The sequence below is a fragment of the Pelodiscus sinensis genome, chromosome 26, assembly GCF_049634645.1.
Source record: "Pelodiscus sinensis isolate JC-2024 chromosome 26, ASM4963464v1, whole genome shotgun sequence".
Classification (NCBI taxonomy): domain Eukaryota; kingdom Metazoa; phylum Chordata; order Testudines; family Trionychidae; genus Pelodiscus; species Pelodiscus sinensis.
The window spans coordinates 20,800,093-20,818,846 of NC_134736.1; the positions used below are offsets into that span (position 1 = coordinate 20,800,093).

Below are 18,754 nucleotides of genomic sequence, written 5' to 3' on the forward strand. Positions count from 1 at the left end.
CCTGCTGTCACGCCGGGAGTGATGGGGCTGCCCAAAGACGATAGGGGCGGGGCCGGGGCTCCACGAACCAATGAGAGCAGGAGCCCAACGGACCCCGCCCCCCACTGTGACGTTACTTGCTCCGCCCCTTGCTCTCCCTCCGATTGACAAGGATTCCCCGGGCTGTCACGCCCCAGCGACGTACATTGCCCCGCCCCTTGCTCTCCCGCCCGGGTGACGGGGATTCCTCTGGCCCCGCTCTCAGGCCGGAGCGACGGGGCTGCCCAGAGACTCGGCGGGGCAGGGACTCGGAAGGGGGCGGGGCCGGGCTCCATGAACCAATGAGAGCGCGGTGACCAGTGACCCGCCTGCTGCCGCCTCCCCCCTCCGGCCGAGACACGGACCCGCCTCTCGGGCCACTGGGGCGGGAGCGCGCGGACTCGGCCGGGCTCGGGCCCCGGAACGTGTCACCTGCGGGGGGGGCCGGGTCCTCGCCCTGGGCAGGCAGCTCCCGCGCCCCCCCTCGGTGACCGTGACAATCCCCTTGCGAGCCCCCCACAGCCCTTCCTGCGAGCCCGCCCCCCCTCCGAACCTCCCTCTTCATCCCCCGGGGCTTTGGCAGACACCCCAATACCCTGCAAAGCCCCGCTCTGAAGTGCCCCTGGGCTCTGTTTGCAGGACGCTGGGAACGGGCCGCAGGGGGCGGGTCACTGGGGATCCCTGTTCTGTTCCCTCCCCCTGGGGCACCCGCACTGGGCACGGGGCTGGGGGGGCCTTTGTCTGACCCGGCCTGGCCGCTCCTGCGTGCATGGGACCCATTACTTTTGGCAGCGCTATGGACACTGAGGCTCCTTTAGAACGAGCTAGAGCAGCCTGAGCGCACGTCAGGATCGGGCCCCGGAAACATGGATTCCAGCTGGAATAAGTGTTTGGCCTGAGAATTGAATGTCACTGGGCTTGGAGTAACTCAACTGCTACTTTATCTGTCAACATCACACATCAAACACAATGAATTCTGCACAAGATTCACTCTCACTCCTTATAGGCACAGTTCTGGGAGCTGAGCAGCCCAGCCTGGTGGATTCTGGGGAACATGTGACACCCCAGAGACTCGCCACACCAGCCCAGGGCAGGTGCCAGAGCCCGAGTGTGGGACATTGATCACCAAAGCCTCCAGAGCTGGGGTGTCTCCTGCTGGCTCTTCCCCTTCCAGGAAACAGCCTGAGTCAGCTCCAGGGAGGGGAACAGCCCATTTTTGCTGGAGGCAGGTAGAGCCTGAGCTCAGGAAATTGAAACTGATCCTCTTCCCCAGCCCAGAGGGAGCCCTGGCTGCAGCGAGCACAGTGGAAAGTCTCAGAATGGAAGTAACTTGTCCTGTCTGCCTGGAGTATTTCACGGACCCGGTGATCACAGCCTGCGGGCACAATTTCTGCTGCACCTGCCTCAGCCAGTGCAGGGAGGGACCCAGCCCAGCCATCCCCTGCCCGCAGTGCAGGGACCCTGTGCAGCAGGGACCCGTTGAGCCGAACAGGCAGCTGGCGAACGTGGTGGAACTCGTGAAACAGCTCAGTTTGCAGGTAATGAAGGGAGCAGGCAGGGGCGGGGTGTGCAGGGAGCAACAGGCAGCACTGAAGCTGTTCTGCCAGGAGGATCAAGCCCCATCTATGTGGTGTGCAGAGAGTCCTGGGTGCACCAAGCACACACGGTGCTGCCCATCTGGCTAATTTCCCTGACTGTTCTCTGGCCCAGTGCAACTCACCAGCCAGCTGAAGCCTGCCTGGCCCAGGAGAGACTGTGACAAAAGAAATGCTCCGGCTAGGGGGCAACAGAGGCCAAATTTCAAGTCTTTAAAGATACTGGATGTGAGAAACTTCTCTGAGATGCTCAGCGGAATCCTTCTGAACCTACCGCCCTCCCCCCTGGGAGAAATGAGGGCCCGTTACCGCATGGGAGGGGTATGGATCAGCAGCAGGCTGGCTTCTGGGAATGTGCTGCCTTCAGACAGGAAAAGGGGAGTTACAAGCTGCTGTTGTTGTTACAGATTTGATGACTAGAATTTCATGTTATTACTTGTATTTGCATCGCAGTTGCCATGTGAGATCCGGGTTCTGCACAAAACACAACCAGGGACAATCCCTGCCCTCAGCAGTTTACACTCTAGATAGACAAAAGTTGGGAAGGAAATTGAGGCACAAGGGGAGGGGGGAGAAAGAAGAGACAGTGAATCAGCCAGGTAGTTCATGGGTGAGGTCTGTTTAGAACCTCAGTTTCTCCAGACACAGTTCATGATCCTAACAACTAAGCCATGCTGCCACCTCAGCCCCAGGGCTGAAACATGTTGGTTAGGTGAGAAAGATGGCCAGCGGGGGGTCAGTTTCCCACTGGGATGCTGAACTCCTGGGCTGCTCCAGGAGGGGTTAAACTCAGATGCTGTGACCGGCACTTGAGGAGATCGCTGGGCTGAACACTGTGTGGGACCCAAGAACCTTGAGTTCACCCACAACAGGGCTACAGGCAGTGCAGGGCCACGCCAGACACCCCTGGGAGCAGACTGGGTTGGAGCAAAACTACCCCCAGGCTGGAGCTGCCCAGTGCGACTCTGAGCTGTGCCACGCAGCCTTTGGGAATCTTCCAGGATGCACTGCTGCCAGGAGCTGTACCAGGCACTGGGGCAGTGGGTACCTGCCCAGAGGGTATTACCACTGCAGGGCAAACCCCAGCCATCCTGAACAGAAATCAACCTGTTTAATTAAGGGAGTCACAGACCCATCCGCAGAGCACAGGACATGCCCACGCCTGCCTGCCTGGCCTCACCCACCTGCATTGGCCTCTGTGGGCCTGTTCCTGCCTCAGTCAGACCATCCCCACCTACATCATTCTGCGTGCAGGTGCCGCCCCCTCCTGCCCCCACCCTCACAGGTGTCCTGCTGCAGCCTCAGTGTCCCTCAGCTACGGCTACACTGTAGCCTTCTTCCAGAAAAGCTTATGCAAATGAAGCACAGTGTGGACTATCGCTGTGCTTCATTTGCATCAGTAATTAGCATCTGCTTTTGAGCAAGAGGCTTTTGCGCAAAAAGGAGCCGTGTAGACAGCAGATAGAGGCAGCAAAGTGGAGGGAGAAAAGGGGATACTTGAAAGCGGCAGCGATGCACAGCTAGGCCTGGTATCAGCTGGGCGGCACTGCTGCTTTGAAACGCCAAGGCACCGTTCAAAGGGGCAGCACCGCTGAGCTCATCCCTGGCTCGGTGTTTCAAAGTGGCAGTGCTGCACAGCTGATTCCAGGTCCAGCTCAGCGTCTCTGCGCATGTGGAGCCCGGGGTCAGCTGGGGACTCCCCAGCTGATCCCGCGTTCCACGTGGCATTTCAAAGCAGCAGCGCAGCATGGAGCCCGGAGTCAGCAGGGGACTCTGACTCTCACTGGGGACTCTTGTGCATTTCAAAGCTGGCACCCACCTGCAGCCCGGAGTCAGCGGGATTCCCACCTGCCCTGGGCTGCACACAGAGTTCTGCATTCCTCCTTTGAAACGTACTAGAACCCCAGCGGGAGCTTTTACATTTAACAGGAGGAATGCAGAAGTGCCTATCGACTAATCGAGAAGTCGATGGAAATTCCATCGACTACTCGACTAGACAATTAACCACTAGTTAGCATCCTGAGTTTCTCCATGATCTTGGGTGTGGACAGGCCCTGAACTTCCATGGCAGGGGATGAGTTAATGTCCAGCCCTGGTGGCTTTCCCAGAAATCGTCCGCCAGTGACAGACATGGAAACATCCCTTTCAGAGGGACACAGGGTCCAAAGGGGAAACTGAGACGCCTCAGCCTAGTACCCATAGGGTGGAGCCAAGTGTCAGAAATCTGCGGATTTGCCAAGTTCTCCCTGCTGCGCACTCAGCTCCCCATGAAAGGGCCCCGGGCTCCATCCATGTCCCTGACCAGCCCTTTCCCTGTTTTCATGCAAAAACAGACACAAGCCGAGAGGCAGAAGATTGTGGCCGAGTTTCAGCAGCTGCAGCAGTTCCTGGAGGAACAAGAGCGACTCCTGCTGGCCTGGCTGGAGAAGCTGGACGAGGAAACTGGGAGGCTCCAGACTGACACTGAACTGGAAGAACAAGTCAGGGGTTTATCCCAGAAAACCACTGCGCTGTTGGAGACTCTGAGGGAGTTTACAGGTACCGAGAAGGGATGGGGGAGGGGAGAGTGTGTGAAGCGTCTGAGGCCATAGAAAGAGACCGTTGATGGTCATTTGGTTCCTAACTAGATGAAGCTTTTAGAACCATAGAATCATAGGGACGGAAGTGACCTCAGGAGATCATTAAATCCAGCTACCTGCCGAAAGCAGGACCAACCCCAGTTAAATCTTCCTAGCCAGGGTTTTGTCAAGCCAAGACTTAAAAATCTCTAGGGATGGAGATTCCACCATCTCCCTAGGGAACCCATCCCAGTGCTTCACCTCCCTCCTAAGGTAATAGTTTTTCCTAATATCCATCCTAGACCTCCCCCACTGCAACTTGAGACCATTGCTCCTTGTTCTGCCATCTGTCACTACTGAGAACAGCCTCTCTCCATCCTCTTTGGATCTTCCCTTCAGGAAGTTGAAGGCTGCTATCGAATTCCCCCTCACTATTCTCTTCTGCAGATTTCTTCTTCTTAAACGTTTGTACTCCAAGTGGAGCATAGGTCATCTACAAGTCTCCACCTCAAGTTGTGTCTTGAGACAAAACTACTAGGTGACTCCAGGAGTACCCCAGGTGTCATCCTTCAGTCTCAGTAGATCTTGTCCATGTTATCTGAGGTCTTCTCTTTTGCATTTTCCTTGCGGGTTCCATGTGAGAGTTTGACGGGATATGCTGGATGGTGGTTTACTGAGTGTGTGGCCTACCCATCCCCACTTTCTTCTCTTGATTTAAACGTCAAGTGTTTCTTGTCCTGCTCTGTTCCTCAGCTCCTCATTCGGACAAAGTCCTGCCATTTGATGCGAAGGGTGTACCTCAGGCACCTGTGTAGGAATGTCTGTAGCTTGTGATTTGAAGACTTGTTAGTACACCCGGCCTCGCATCCATACAAGAGCACACTCTTCACATTTGTTTTGAAGACCTGCAGTTTAGTCTTCACAGATATTATTTGTGAGCTCCTTATGGGACAAAGAGTTTTAAATGCAGCTGCTGTTTTCCTTATCCGAGCATTGATATCCTTGCCTGTTCCTCCAACTCTGCCCATAATACTCCCCAAGTAAGTGAACTGTTCCACATCTTCCAAGTTATCCCCTCCCAGTGTGATGATGTTGTTGTTGGATTGGTTCATCCTCATTGTCTTGGTCTTTCCCTTGTTAATGCTCAGTCCAATCATTAAGGCAGTTTTGTTTAGTGTTGCGACCTTTTCCTCCATGTTTTCATGTTGGTGTGAAAGGAGGGCGACATCATCAGCAAAATCAATGTCCTCTAGATGTATGAAAGGTGTCCACTGAATGCCCAGCTGATGGCCATCTGTTGCCCTGCTCATAATCCAGTCCATTGTGATCAAGAACAGGAAAGGTGACAACAGGCTCCCTTGTCGCACTCCTCAGAGTAGCTGAAGGATTCTTTCAAGACACCATTGTGAGCAGACTGAATAAGTCCAAATCCCTCAGCCTCTCCTCATAGGCCAAGTGCTCCAACCCCCTCATTATTTTGGTTGCCCTCTGCTGGACCCTATCCAATGCATCCACATCCTTTCTCTAGTGGGGGCTCCAGAACTGGACACAATACTCCAGGGCTGTGTCTAGATTGGCAAGTTTTTCCGCAAAATCATCTGCTTTTGCGGAAAAACTTGCCAGCTGTCTACACTGGCCGCTTGAATTCCTGGAAAAGCACTGACGATCTCATGTAAGATCATCAGTGCTTTTCCGGAAATACTATGCTGCTCCCGTTCGGGCAAAAGTCTTTTTCTGAAAGACTTTTGCGCAAAAGGGCCAGTGTAGACAGCATAGTAGTGTTTGCCGCAAAAAAGCCCCAATCGCGAAAATGGCAATTGGGGCTTTTTTGCGGAAAAGCGCGTCTAGATTGGCCACAGACGCTTTTCCGCAAAAAGTGCTTTTACAGAAAAGCATCCTGCCAATCTAGACGTGGTTTTCCAAAAATGCTTTTAACGGAAAACTTTTCCGTTAAAAGAATTTTCGGAAAATCATGCCAGTGTAGACGTAGCCCAGATGTGGCCTCACTAGTGTCAAATAGAGGAGAATAATCACTTCTCTAGATCTTCAGGCAATGCTCCTCCTAATGCATCCTAATATGCCATTTGCCTTCTTGGCTACAAGGGCGCACTGTTGACTCATATCTAGCTTCTCATCCACTGTAATCCCCACATCCTTTTGGAGCTGTCTACACTGCAGGAAGTGGAGAGAAGAGCACGCTCCCTCCCACTTGCCTTACTCCTTCTGCAAGCAGGTCTACCAGCATCTACAGAAACGTCCCTCTGTTTGATTAGCTGTTTTAACTCGACCGCTAATTCGAACCCTGGGAGATCGACAGTAGCAGCCTCGATCTTCTCTGCAGTGTAGATGCACCCAAGTGTGTCTCTGCTGTAATGAAAACCCAGGTCTGGGTGTTAGGATTGGGGGTGTTGTGGGCAATATGGACTCCTGAAATCTCACCTCTCTTCTCCCTTCCCCCACCAGACACGTTGCCCTCTGTTCTGGAAGGAGCAGGAGGAAAGTCCCTGGAAGCTTTCAAACAGGGTGAGGTTTCAAATGGAGACTGAAAATATTTTCCTGAGCTTGTAGCTCAAGTCACCAACCAAACCCCCAGCGACCACGACAGGCAGAGCCCCAAACCTGCCCACTGAGCGGTGAGGAGCCCCAGGGGCACTGGGTCAGAAGGACGAGGGGCTGTGTCCTGCCCCTTTAAGCAATGGGATGGTCTGACCCCCCCCCACTTCTCACTATGGGCACAGTTTGCTGGCAGGGGGCTTTGCAGGCAGGGGCTGCGCTTTGTGTCGGGGCAGCTGATCAGTGCAGCCCCTCCTTGGGCACCAGCCTCTGCCCTGTGCTGGCCCCTCCCAGTGACCCCACCCCAGATCCCCTTCCCCAGAGGCCCTGCGCCTGGCCAGGCCAGAAGCCAGAGCTGGGCTCCCCCCATTGAGCCCGGCTGCCCTAAGGAGCCCTGGACCCTCCACTGCCCTGGGGTGACTAATGCCCAGGCCCTGCTCTCTGGGGTGAGGCGGCTCTTCCCCCGCGCTGCCCCCTCCCCTCTGTGCCCTGGGCGGGGGGTGGAGGCTGCAGCAGGGGAGGGAGTTTCCCTCTGGGGGTTAAAGCTGGAACCTGCCTCCTCTGCCCCCCCTTCCTCCAAACCCTCCTGCTCTGGGCCTGGCCCTGGGGGTGGAGCAGCCCGAGCTGGGGGCAGGAGGCTGCAGCCTCTGCACACAAATGAGAGGCTGACAAAGCGGGTCCCATTGCCCAGGCTGAGGTGCTGCAGTGACAGCTCGGCTCAGTCTCAGGGCCCAGGGAAGAGGCAGCTCCCTGGGGCCCAGGCCTGTCCCAGCCACAACAGGGCTGCTGGGGAGGGTGAGAAATGGCCCCAGCCGCCCCCAGGGCTGAGCTCTGCCCCTCACGCCCTGGTTCTCTCTCCCCAGTGACTGTGACTCTGGATCCAGACACGGCAAATCCCCTGCTCGTCCTGTCTGAGGATGGGAAATGTGTGAGATGGGCAGACACATGGCAGCCACTGCCCCACAACCCAGAGAGATTCAACACTTGGCCCTGTGTGCTGGGCCGTGAGGGGTTCACCTCGGGGAGACATTGCTGGGAGATGGAGGTGGGGGATGGGCGACACTGGGCTGTGGGGGTGGCCAGAGAGTCTGTGAGCAGGAAGGGACAGGTCAGCCTGAGCCCTGAGGGGGGGATCTGGGCTGTGGAGTGGTGGGGGGAGAGTCAGTTCCGGGCTCGCACCTGCCCTGTGACCCCGCTGCCCTGGAGCCCCCCCAGAAGGATCCGTGTTTGTCTGGACTTTGACCGGGGGCAGGTGAGATTTATCGATGCTGGTTCTGAGGCCCTGATCTTCACTTTCCCGCCGGGCTCCCTCCCTGGGGAGAGAATCCGACCCTGGCTCCGGGTGTGGCCAGGATCCCAGCTTAGCCTGTGCCCCTGAAATCAGCCTCTCTGGCCTCACACAGCCCCAGTCTCTGTGACCTCACAGGACTCCCCTCTACCCAGCCCCTGGCCCCTCATCTCTGATGCCTGAAAGCTTCTCCCCCTCCCACCCTGCAGCCCCAGGGATGGGAGGGGGAAGAACCCCTGGTACTGTTGGAGGAGCAAATGGGAAGAGGTTGGGGCTGGGCAGGGGTAGAACTAACAGCCAGGGTGGGTACAGGCAGAGGTGGGGGTGGCAGGACACAGAAGTCACCAATTAGGGTTTGGGGGGTGGGGAGGAGCTGGACGCTGCGCAGCAGCAGGGAGCGATTTGTACCAGTCTGTGTCCTGAGATCTCACTGGGGTCTGCAGGCAGAGCTCCAGCCACAGGAGCCAAAGTTGCCTTCCTCTGTGACCGTGGGGCAGTCGGCAACACTTGTAACCAGTGTCCCCCTAAGATTTTCCCTCCCTGAGCAGAGTGAGTTTGATCTCGTGCAAACAACACTGAGGTCATGGGCGCTTGTTGGGCGTGTGCCCGGAAGATTCATATTTAAAAATGAGACTTCTTACTTCTGTACAGATAACATTTATTAAAAAGTTATTTGATTCTATTGCATATGAAAAATGACTTTCAGCCTGTCTCCCTGAGTCCATCTGGGTATTTCCCTTAATATGGGCGTTTTCATTCCTTTGAAGAATACTGCTATTAGCGATCCTATGTCATAGCATGTTCCAAAACTAAACAAATCACTTTTGACCAAGCCCCACATATACCACAAAATGCAAGTCTCAGTTTCCTCTCTCCTGTTGAGGGCTGACTTTAATTCTTGCCACTATCTAAGGGTACGTCTACACTATGGAGGTCGTGCAGGATACCGGAAGTATCCTGAAAAAGATGTTCCACAATAGCTTTTCCGCATATATTGAAGCAGCCTGTTATTTCTAAATAGATTTTCAAATAAGGGGTGGCTTATTCTGATGTCCTGGTAACCCTCGTTCCACAAGGATTAAGGGGCATTTCAGAATAATGAGTTATTTTAATATTTGGCACTGTGTAGATAGCACCAAATTATGAAATAAGCTATTCTGAAATAGCATTGAAATAAGCTACACAATTTGCTTAGCACATATTGTGTAGCTTATTTCAAGCTAAGGGTGCTATATAGACACACTCTAAATATTTACTGGAGATTATAATGTGGTCCAGAAATGTGTCTTTAAAACAGTGCTTTTAATTTTACATAATACAGATCTATAACACAAATATAACCACACACCCCTCCCCACTCCTCCATGGTGATCCAAAAACTCCTCCAATACAAGACGAGAGCAGGGCAACATGCTGTTAATGTTGCACTATACAAGTGACACTAGCCGAAGGCTGAAGTGTAGCATGTCGCCACTGGATTCCTGTGGTGGGCACAGCCACACTCCACCACAGGGAAATCCTGGCGGGCCCACTGTGCTGGTTACCTGGTGTGGCCTGGTCGTCTTGCTGGAGCTTGGCTTGTTTTGCAAGGTATTTATAGGGCCCTAGGTCACCTCTTCAGAATGCTGTTTGCGGTAGAGCTGGAGGGAAACTGTTTTTTGTTTGTTTCAACACAGTAGAAAAATGCTGAGTTAGAAAAACAGCCTGTTCCTAGGTGCCTGAGAATCAGCTGAGCCACGTCCTCCATCCATGAGGGGCTTTTACTCTCCTCGGCTCGAACACGTCTCGTACTGAGCCCAGACTGAATGGTGAATACACCGTCTATGGGCCCTGGGTGTGGGCCGCCCCTTTTCCTCCCACGTCTCTCACGAGAACACTCCGGTGGCTACGGGTGTGTGAGAAGATCTATAATAAGCAATGACGTTGAGGAGCAAAACCAAACCGATAACGTGCACTTTGGGCAGAACCAATCCAGTGAAACACACACAGACGAGAGCCCTCGTCCAGCCATCACTTGAAAGTGTGTTAGTCACAATAAGGTTCTGTCCATGCACCACAGCCTCAGCCCCGGCCCCAGGAGCAGCCGCCACATGGGCCTGGCCCCCACTCTCCCACCCAGCCCACCACCAACAGCTTACTTTCCAAGGGAGGGGGGTGCTGCACAGTGGTTCTGCTGAGGAGGGGGTGGGATTCAAATTCTTTGTGCCCCCCTAGAGGGAACTGAGGCTGTGACCTGTCCCTGGGCTCAAGGGGAAACATTGTCATTGTCAGGCAAGGACAAAATCTGGCTCTCGTGGTGGAGGGAGGGTTTTGAAAAGTCTGGCCCATGGTTCTGGAAACTCCTGGGACCATCCCGGCTTTTACCCTTCACTAGAAGCTCAGAAGCTCCTGATGAAGCCGGGTCCATTCTCCACTGCCACAGAGGTCAGAACAGGGAGGGAGGGATCCCCCCTCTGCTCAGAGAGGTCTGGGTCGAAGAGGTGGCCAGTGGAAAGGCCTGAGCCCAACCAAACCCACTGGCACAAACTCCAATTAACCTCCAGATTCATCCACCAGGGTCACAAGACCAACCCAAACAACTCCTGAGAGGAGCCTTCGTCCTCTGCTTTTACTTACTCCCCCACAGCAGACGAAGGCAAGTCTTTTATTCTGGAGATGATTGTGTCTCTATTGGGCAAGCCATTGAGCATAACATCCAAACAATCGAGAAAAGCCTCTTTTATATAATCTCCCTCTGTAAATGGCTTTCCATGTTTAGCAACACAAAGTGTGAGTCTGTAACTTCCCTCTGTAGCTTGATTTTTACTGACAGAAGTTAGTGAAGATGCTGCTTTGCTTTTCGTACCTCATGATGGCCCATTCAATTGACTCAGCTTTGTCTGCCTCATCCTTGACGTGTTTCTCATGCTCTGTCTGAAAATGTCGTAGGACACGTGATGTGCAGCAAACAGCGCTTTCACAACACAGAGCACACACAGCACGGTCTGTAGGCTGAACTAACCCGTATTTGTCTGTCCAAGAAGGCTGAAATGAGCGAACATCTCACTTTGCTTTCTTAGGAACTGCCATGAGTTGCTGAGAATCGATAGACATCTGTCAGGGATGGTGTAGGTGGAGCTTGGTCCTGCCTTGAGGGCGGGGGGCTGGACTCGATGACCTCTTGAGGTCCCTTCCAGTCCTATTATTCTATGATTCCTCCTGCTGTCTCTTTGGATGGCTTCGCTTCTTCCCTCCCTCCGGCTTCTGCTGCCTCAGAGTAACAGGAGGCTAGTGCACGTGTGGGAAGCAGGGGTCTGTCAAAGAGCAATCATTTTTCCAGTCAGCACTCTGCATATGCAAAGAGCAATTGCTTTTTCAGGATATACAACATATATCCAGCCCTCATAGGGGCAAGAACTCGCCTGCCTGCAGCTGCAACCCCACTCTGATCCCTAGGCTGCCCACAGCTGCAACACCCCCCTCCAGTTCCTAACCAGCCTGCGGATTCAACCCCTGATGGGGTAGCAACTAGCCCTCCGTGGCTACAACACCCGTCCCCTCCAGTCACCAGGCTGCCTATAGCTTCAACAGCTCCCCATCCCCAACCAGCTCAACGCTTCAACACCCACTCCCTTCAGTCCCCAACCAGCTCACAACTTCAGCAGTCCCCAACCCACCTTCCCATGGCTTTAACATGCCATGGCAGCAACTCACCTGGCTGCCAGGTGTTCTAGGCCTGAATCACCATCCACCCCACAATGCGGCCTCAGCCCCAGAAGCAGCTGACCCCCCCACATGGCACTGGCTGCCTGCAGCTTCAACACCCCTCCAGTCCTTAACCTGCCTACTGCCCCCCAAACACAGCCCTGGGCTGTCCCCGTGCCCATCAGTGGGAGCAGCTTCCAGGAGTACGAGGAGGGTGGGTGCTGCTGTGGAGGTGGGTGGGCTTAAGCTGTTTGTGTGTCGCCACATAGGTGCACACATTAAAGGAGCAGTGGTGCAGGCTCCTGGCTGCCAGGGGAGATGGGGCGGGGCTGAGCTCCCACCTGGTGTGCCAAGAAAAATTGGTCACTTGTGGCACACATGCCAGGGGCTGCCGACCCCTGAACTAGACCCACTTCAAATTTTGTAACCTATTTGTGTGCTTGTGTCCTTATTTCATGTGAAGATTCCAAAAGCTCAGCAAGGGGGTGAGAGGAGGGACCCAGCCCAGCCAGCGAGCCCGGGGCAGAGTGTGAGAAAACTCAGTGGTAGCAAATTGTGATGAGGACGTAGCTCTTTGTGTCACCTCTCACCTTTGTCACCATCTGGCTGGGAGAAGGAAATTGGGCTGGACTGGAAATACACAGAATTGGCTCCCTCTGGACCAGGGGATGGGAAAGGGGCAAGGCAGAGAACAGAGACAGGGGAGCAAAAAAGAACATCCATGAACATCAGTGAGAGGCAGCAGCATTCCCCCCCCTTCTGGAAAGGAGCAGCCCCAGTCCTCTTCCCACTTTTTGCTGCCTTTGTCTGTGGGGAGGTGCAGGCACAGCCACCTGTTGTGTAGACCATTGTAGCTCCTGTGGGCAGCTGTTTCTCTTCTTCTAGACCCATTTGGCCACAGTCAAGCAGTGCCTATATAGTAACAGCTGACCTGCAAATCAGGGAGTAGCTGAAGTGACTCTGGTGGGATTTGAACCCACAAACTCTGAAGCAGTGGCCTGGCTCAAACTAAGCAGCATAGCTTAGAAAGCCAACATGCTTTCTATTGTGCCACAGAGCCCCACATACAGCCTGGTCTGACATCTTCTCACTGCTTTGCATCATGACAATTGCTGGGGTAGAAAAAAGGGAAGAGCTGGGCCGGCTGGGAACTGAGTCCAGCCTGACTGCTTGGATGGCAGATAGGGATAGAATCGAAGAGCAAAAAATCCTCTTTTACGCTCCTAGGCTACGTCTCCACTACAATGCTATCTTGAGATACCCGAGTATCCCAAAATAGCCATCCTGTGCCTTAACAAAAAGCCTATTATTTCACACGTGCAGTATTCCAATAAACCTCATTACATGAGGAGTAAGGGACATTTTAGAATAGCAGATTATTTCAATATTTGGCTCTGTGTAGCATGAATTGCTTCTAGGCTGAAAGTGCAAGTGAAAGAAGGTATCACCCACCATGGGGCTTGAACCCATGACCCTGAGATTAAGAGTCTCATGCTCTAACGGAGCTAGCAAGGCTAGGCACAAAGCTTCTGCTAATGCCCTGTCACAGGGTAGCCAGTGCCAAGTGTTCTCAAGTGCCTGACTCAAGGCTCTGTCTTGCCCGTGTGGGGAAAATCCAATAACTCCAATTGTGTCTAAAGGGGGGACTGTGCAGGAAATCAAAACTCTCTAAAAGAAAACTGCTGTAAGGGTTAAAAAGTTTTCCAGGCCTCTCTCCCTGTAACAGAGAAAAATCAAATTAACTCTAATCAAGACCCTTACAATGCCTCCTATCTCAAGTTCATGGATACTCCTAGTCTGTCACAATTTGTCATGTAAACCCTTATCTTTGTCACAGTTTGCCTTGTAGACTCCTCCACTCAAGTTCTCATGTGGCTTTGTGTACTGTAAAACCTTACTTCTAGCACTCCTGGGGTGAACAGAAGTCTCAGAGTACTTCTGCTGAGACTTTGATATGTTAAAGAAGAACAATCAGCAACTGAACTGTCTAAGCATTCTGTATATAGGATACCTGAATCTGTCTGTCAGGGCTGCTGCTTCACTCTTGGAAGTGACAGCCTGCATGCATGCATCATAAAGTTTTCTCTTCTAGGTTTCTCTCCTGCCTCACTGATTTGACCTCCGGCCTCGGACCCTTCTGGGGGCTCTGTACCCCAGGGGAGCGAGATTTCCCCCTCAATTTGGTGTCAGAAGTGGGATGGCTTGGAACTCTAGTTGGAAAGGCTGATGACGGGGAATGGGAACGGACTACAGCGCGCATCTGGAGGGTAAGGGATCCATTTAAAATCCCCCAGTCTGCCTCCCTGTTCTCGTCACCAGCTGGACCAGCTGGCGGTAAGAGTCATCTTTTACTTAAAATTTTTGTTAAGAGGCTTGAGGGAAACTTAAAATGAAAACACTGGGTATAGCCAAATAGGGGTTGGATTTTGTTGTTGTTGTTGTTGTTGCTGACTGATTGGTGGCGAGTCCAAGCGCATGGTTTTGAGTGAGTGAAGTCCGGAGTGGGACTGCAGCCGCACCAGTGCTGTCAGTGTCACTGCACAGCTGCTGAAAGCAAGGGCGGTTTCCCCCGGCACATAAGGAGTATGAGTGAAGCTGACAGTTTATGTGGACTCTCACACTATCCTTGGAGAGGGTAGTGCTGCTGGACGCCTGTACTATCCTTGGAGAGGGTAGTACTGTTGGGCTCCTGCGCTGTCCTTGGACAGGACAGTGCTAACATGGATAAGATTGCTCCCTCAAGTCTGTCTCCGACTGAGGGGAAAGGTTTCTCACAGCCTGGGACTCCCTTGTCTCAGATGATCAGTCAGCTAGGTATTGCCTGCAGGTTTGAAACTAAGGAGACTTAAGGAATTATTGAGCATTTGGAATGGCTAAACTCAGGGGAATTCCCAGAATAAATGGCAACTAGAGCTTTGACTTACAAAAGCTTGCTTATCTTAGAGTTTTCCTCGAGGAAAAACATCCTAACCAGATGGAATATTGGTGCCTCTGGGAGGATGTGGCAGTAAAAAAAAATAATCAGAGCATTATGGCTAGCAAAAAAGATTCTATTGAAAAGCTGCAGCAAGAAATGGCTACTCTAAAGAAACAGCTTGATTCCCCAGATGTGCCATCTGCATCCCCACCCGCTTTGGACCCTTGTCAGCTGAACATTCTTTCCTGTTATCTCCCTTTTCTCTTGTAAACCTTATGGGACCTGACTTGTTGTGTAAATTGGGTGCAAACCTTCTCTGTAGAGAGGAAGGGATATTTGTTGACCTTCCCCCCCATCAGACCCCAAAATTGATGGCATTACTACTCTCAGAGGAATCTGCTGAGACCTCAGGACATACACCCCTCCTGGACCTCTCAGATGTCCCAGAGACATTGTGGGCAGCCCATTGTGAATGAAGTGGGGTTGCTAGCCTCTGCAACACCAGTGCAAATAACATACAGACACAACAAGCCTTTCCCAAGGGTAGCCCTGTATCTATTGTCTAGGGAGGCACAAGAGGGCATTAAGCCTGTAATCTCTTCCCTCCTTGAACAAAGGATACTTGTTTATACAACTTCACCATGTAATACACCTATACTACCTGTGAAAAAGCAAATCTATAGATTTGAAGAAGACCTAAGAGCCATTAATAAGTTTGTAATCCCTAGATTTCCAGCAGTACCTAACCTGGTTTTCTGTAATAGATTTATGTTCTGCCTTCTTTTCTATTCCAGTGCATAAGAATTCCCAATTTCTCTTTGCCTTTTCCTTTCAGGGTCATCAATTAACCTGGACATGTTTTTGTAAAGTTATTGTAAAAGCCCTACTCTGTTTTCTCAGTTTTTAAAAAGCTGACCTTAATTCTCTCTCTCTTCCCTGCAGTTCTGTGTTAGTTCAGTATGTTGATGATGTGTTAATTGCTAGTAAAACTAAGGAAAGATGTAAAACTGATACCTCATATGTGTTAAAGTGTCATGCTGAAAAGGCTCACAAGGCTTCCAAAGCCAAATTGCAATTTGTAAAACAAAGAGTTCAGTACTTAAGGACATTTACTTTCAGGAGATGGCCGCCAGTTAACACCTGAGCGAATCTCAAGTTTTTTTCATTCCTCACCCTTTCACCAAAGTCAGGTACACAAATGTCTGGGTACTGCAGGATATTGCAGACAATGGATTCCTAACTTTTCTGGACTCACCAGGCCCCTTACTATTCTACTCTTAATCTTAGCTCCTGACCCAGTGACCTGGTCCCCAGAATGTGAATCTGCTTTCCTTTCCCTTAAAACTCTTCTCTCACAGCCACCTGCTCTAGGCTTACCTAATTATAGCAAGCCTTTTACTCTGTTTTGTCATGAACAGGATGGAATTGCAGCTGGAGCTCTCTGTCAACCCCTTGGACCCACACCTCATCCAGTAGCTTATTTCTCTGCAACACTGGACTCAGTAGCCCGGGGGTTCCCACTTTGTCTGAGGTCAGTTGCAGCTACTGCTGAATTACTTGAAAAAGGCCCAACCTGTCACATTAGGCCACAGCATTATCTTACAGGTCCCTCATGCTGTCTCTGCTCTCTTACAGCGACACCGCACCCAGCACCTGTCTGTTCAGAGACAAACCCTGTATGAGAATGTTATCCTCTCTTCCCCAAATGTGGTAATTCAAAGATGTTATGTACTTAACCCAGCTACTTTTTCGCCTTTACCCTCTAATGGTAAAGCATATACCCATAACTGTGAAGAATTGCTTGAGCACTGTGTAAAGCCTCCCCAAGATTTGTCTGATCAACTGCTGGAAAATGCAAATCTTGTATTGTATACTGATGGCTCATATAAAAGAAATTCAGTTGGTAAACTAAAGGCTGGATATGCAGTGTGTTGTAAAGCAGGCTTTTTCTGTCCACGGCCTTCGCGTATAGCCCATCCTGCCACACAAGGCCCCTCACACAAAACCCAGATACTCAGAGGAGCATGGGTAGCACAATGCAGTTTTGTGAATGGAATTTGATCTTATAGGCATTCTGGGACTCACAGGCGCCAAAAAATAGGGAGGTGAGCATGACTAGATAGTGCTTACAGATAAGCCTCATTTGACCGTTGCTTGACCAGTCTTAGGGGCAAGGGGAAAAAGTAAACATAGGGTAATAAAACATAATTGTCTAACACTAACTATGCCCCATCTGGTCCTGTCCACGAGGGGATCACGCATACATCACGAAAATTTCTATAGGGCAATATTGTCATACTACCTCATCACTAGCCTATCAGGCCCTGCCAAATGCAGACCCTAGCATGGCACAGACACCGAAGTTTTGTATAAAAGACCCTCAATTCCTTTGTTCGACGGAGGTTCCGTGTATTGAGGGCACGTGTCTTTTTTTTGCCTGGCTAAAGGATTGATCACCCTGAGGCTGCCTCCCCACCCTTCGAATCAAATATAGGGGTGCACGAGTCCTGAGCATGCTCCGAGTTCTAGTGTGTCTTTGTGTCGTTATCGTTTCTGGATTTGTAAGTATTGCTTTAAATGTATTAGTTATTGGTTTAATTAATAGTCAAATTGTGTTAATTTCACTGTGTAATTCTGTAAAGTGTATCTAAGTTCTGTTAACCACGCTGTGTAAATTGTATAATTTTGTGTTGCATAGTAGTGTTGTATTTAGGTTAAGTATAAGTGTTAGAAATAGAAGCCCCGGAGTTGTTAAGTTGTAAAAGTAGATTTATAACTAACTCCACCAGCTGTCCTAAAATAACCATAGAGGGGCTGGCTTTGGACGGTTCTTTTATTATCATTATTTTGGCTTTATTTTTTGTATTTTTTATTTGTATGCTACGTTGTCTTAGGCGAATTAGGAATAGTGATTTGATATAAGTGAATTGTAATCAAAGAATTGTAATCAGTTGGGTATAATTGTGCCCAAGCTTTTCTACGCTGTAAAAGTACTAAGCAATTGCTAGTTCAAACACCTACTTGTTAATTGCTGGTTTTGACCACTTAATAAAAATCATTTGTTTCACCATCATCCAGTAGTTTTCACTGGATAGTCGGCTTTAACCCTTGAGGCTCACATCACATCACCGAACCAAGGTGTAACACAGTGGTCTCAGATAATGATGTTTTAGAGGCCTTTTCTCTTCCAGGAATCAAAATCAGCTCAGGCTGCTGAGCTCATCGCTTTAATTCGTGCTTGCCTTTTAGCGCCCGGACAGTCTGCTGCCATTTATACTGATTCAAAGTATGCTTTCTCTGTCTGTCATGCCACAGGAAAAATTTGGAAACAACGAGGTTTCCTTACCTCTTCTGGCTCTGCTATCTCTCATGGTCCCCTTATCTCCCAACTCCTTGATGCTATTCAGCTACCCACATCCCTCTCTATTACCCATTGCCCGGCCCACACAGGTGCCACTGATCCTGTTTCTCTGGGTAATGGGAGTGCTGATGCAGCAGCCAGACATGGGCAGCACATGGACCTCTGACTCCCTTTCAGATTCTGGTCTCTCTTTCCCTCCCTGTTTCTTTGCAGGACCTGATAGAACTACAGCAAGCTACTCACCCTACGGAGAAAAACCTTTGGGAGAAAGCAGGCTGCTCCTTATCCCCAGCTGGCTGTCCAGTCGCCCCAAAAATCTCTCACATGGCAGCTTGCTCAGGTGTCTCATCAAATGGCACACATGAGCAAAAGGGGGGTGGCCTCACAGATTGGCCTCACAGATCCTAAAACAATGGTATGCCCCAGGCATGCACCTAGAAGCTGTCAAGAATATCTAATTCATGTGTGATTTGTAAGCAGTTTAATGTTGCAGGAGGCCCACAGGCTAGCAGCCACACAGAAAGAAGAAACCTAGACATAAAATGACGGTTAGGAGAGCTTGCACCTGCAGGTGAAGGAAGCCCTCCCAGTACCTACTGATGTACCATGCCACAACATCCAACCAGGCGACTACGTGTTCGTGAAGGAACATCGCAGAAAGAATTCCCTGACAGCCCGGTGGAAAGGACCGTTCCAAGTGCTGCTCATCACCCACACAGCAGTAAAGGTGAAGGAGGGCCCCTCGTGGATCCACACAAGTCATGTACACCGAACTGCAGA

General features: G+C 51.3%; 1 protein-coding gene across 1 annotated transcript; it reads left to right on the top strand.

Annotated features, from left to right (window-relative positions):
* The first annotated feature begins 330 nt into the window (after window positions 1–330).
* Window positions 331–11,147, top strand: LOC102460736 (zinc finger protein RFP-like). Its single transcript, XM_075909681.1, has 4 exons — window positions 331–1,556; window positions 3,947–4,151; window positions 6,635–6,694; window positions 7,588–11,147. The coding sequence occupies exons 1-4, from the start codon at window positions 1,338–1,340 to the stop codon at window positions 8,100–8,102; spliced, it is 999 nt and encodes a 332-aa protein (XP_075765796.1). The 5' UTR covers window positions 331–1,337; the 3' UTR covers window positions 8,103–11,147.
* Window positions 11,148–18,754: the final 7,607 nt, after the last annotated feature.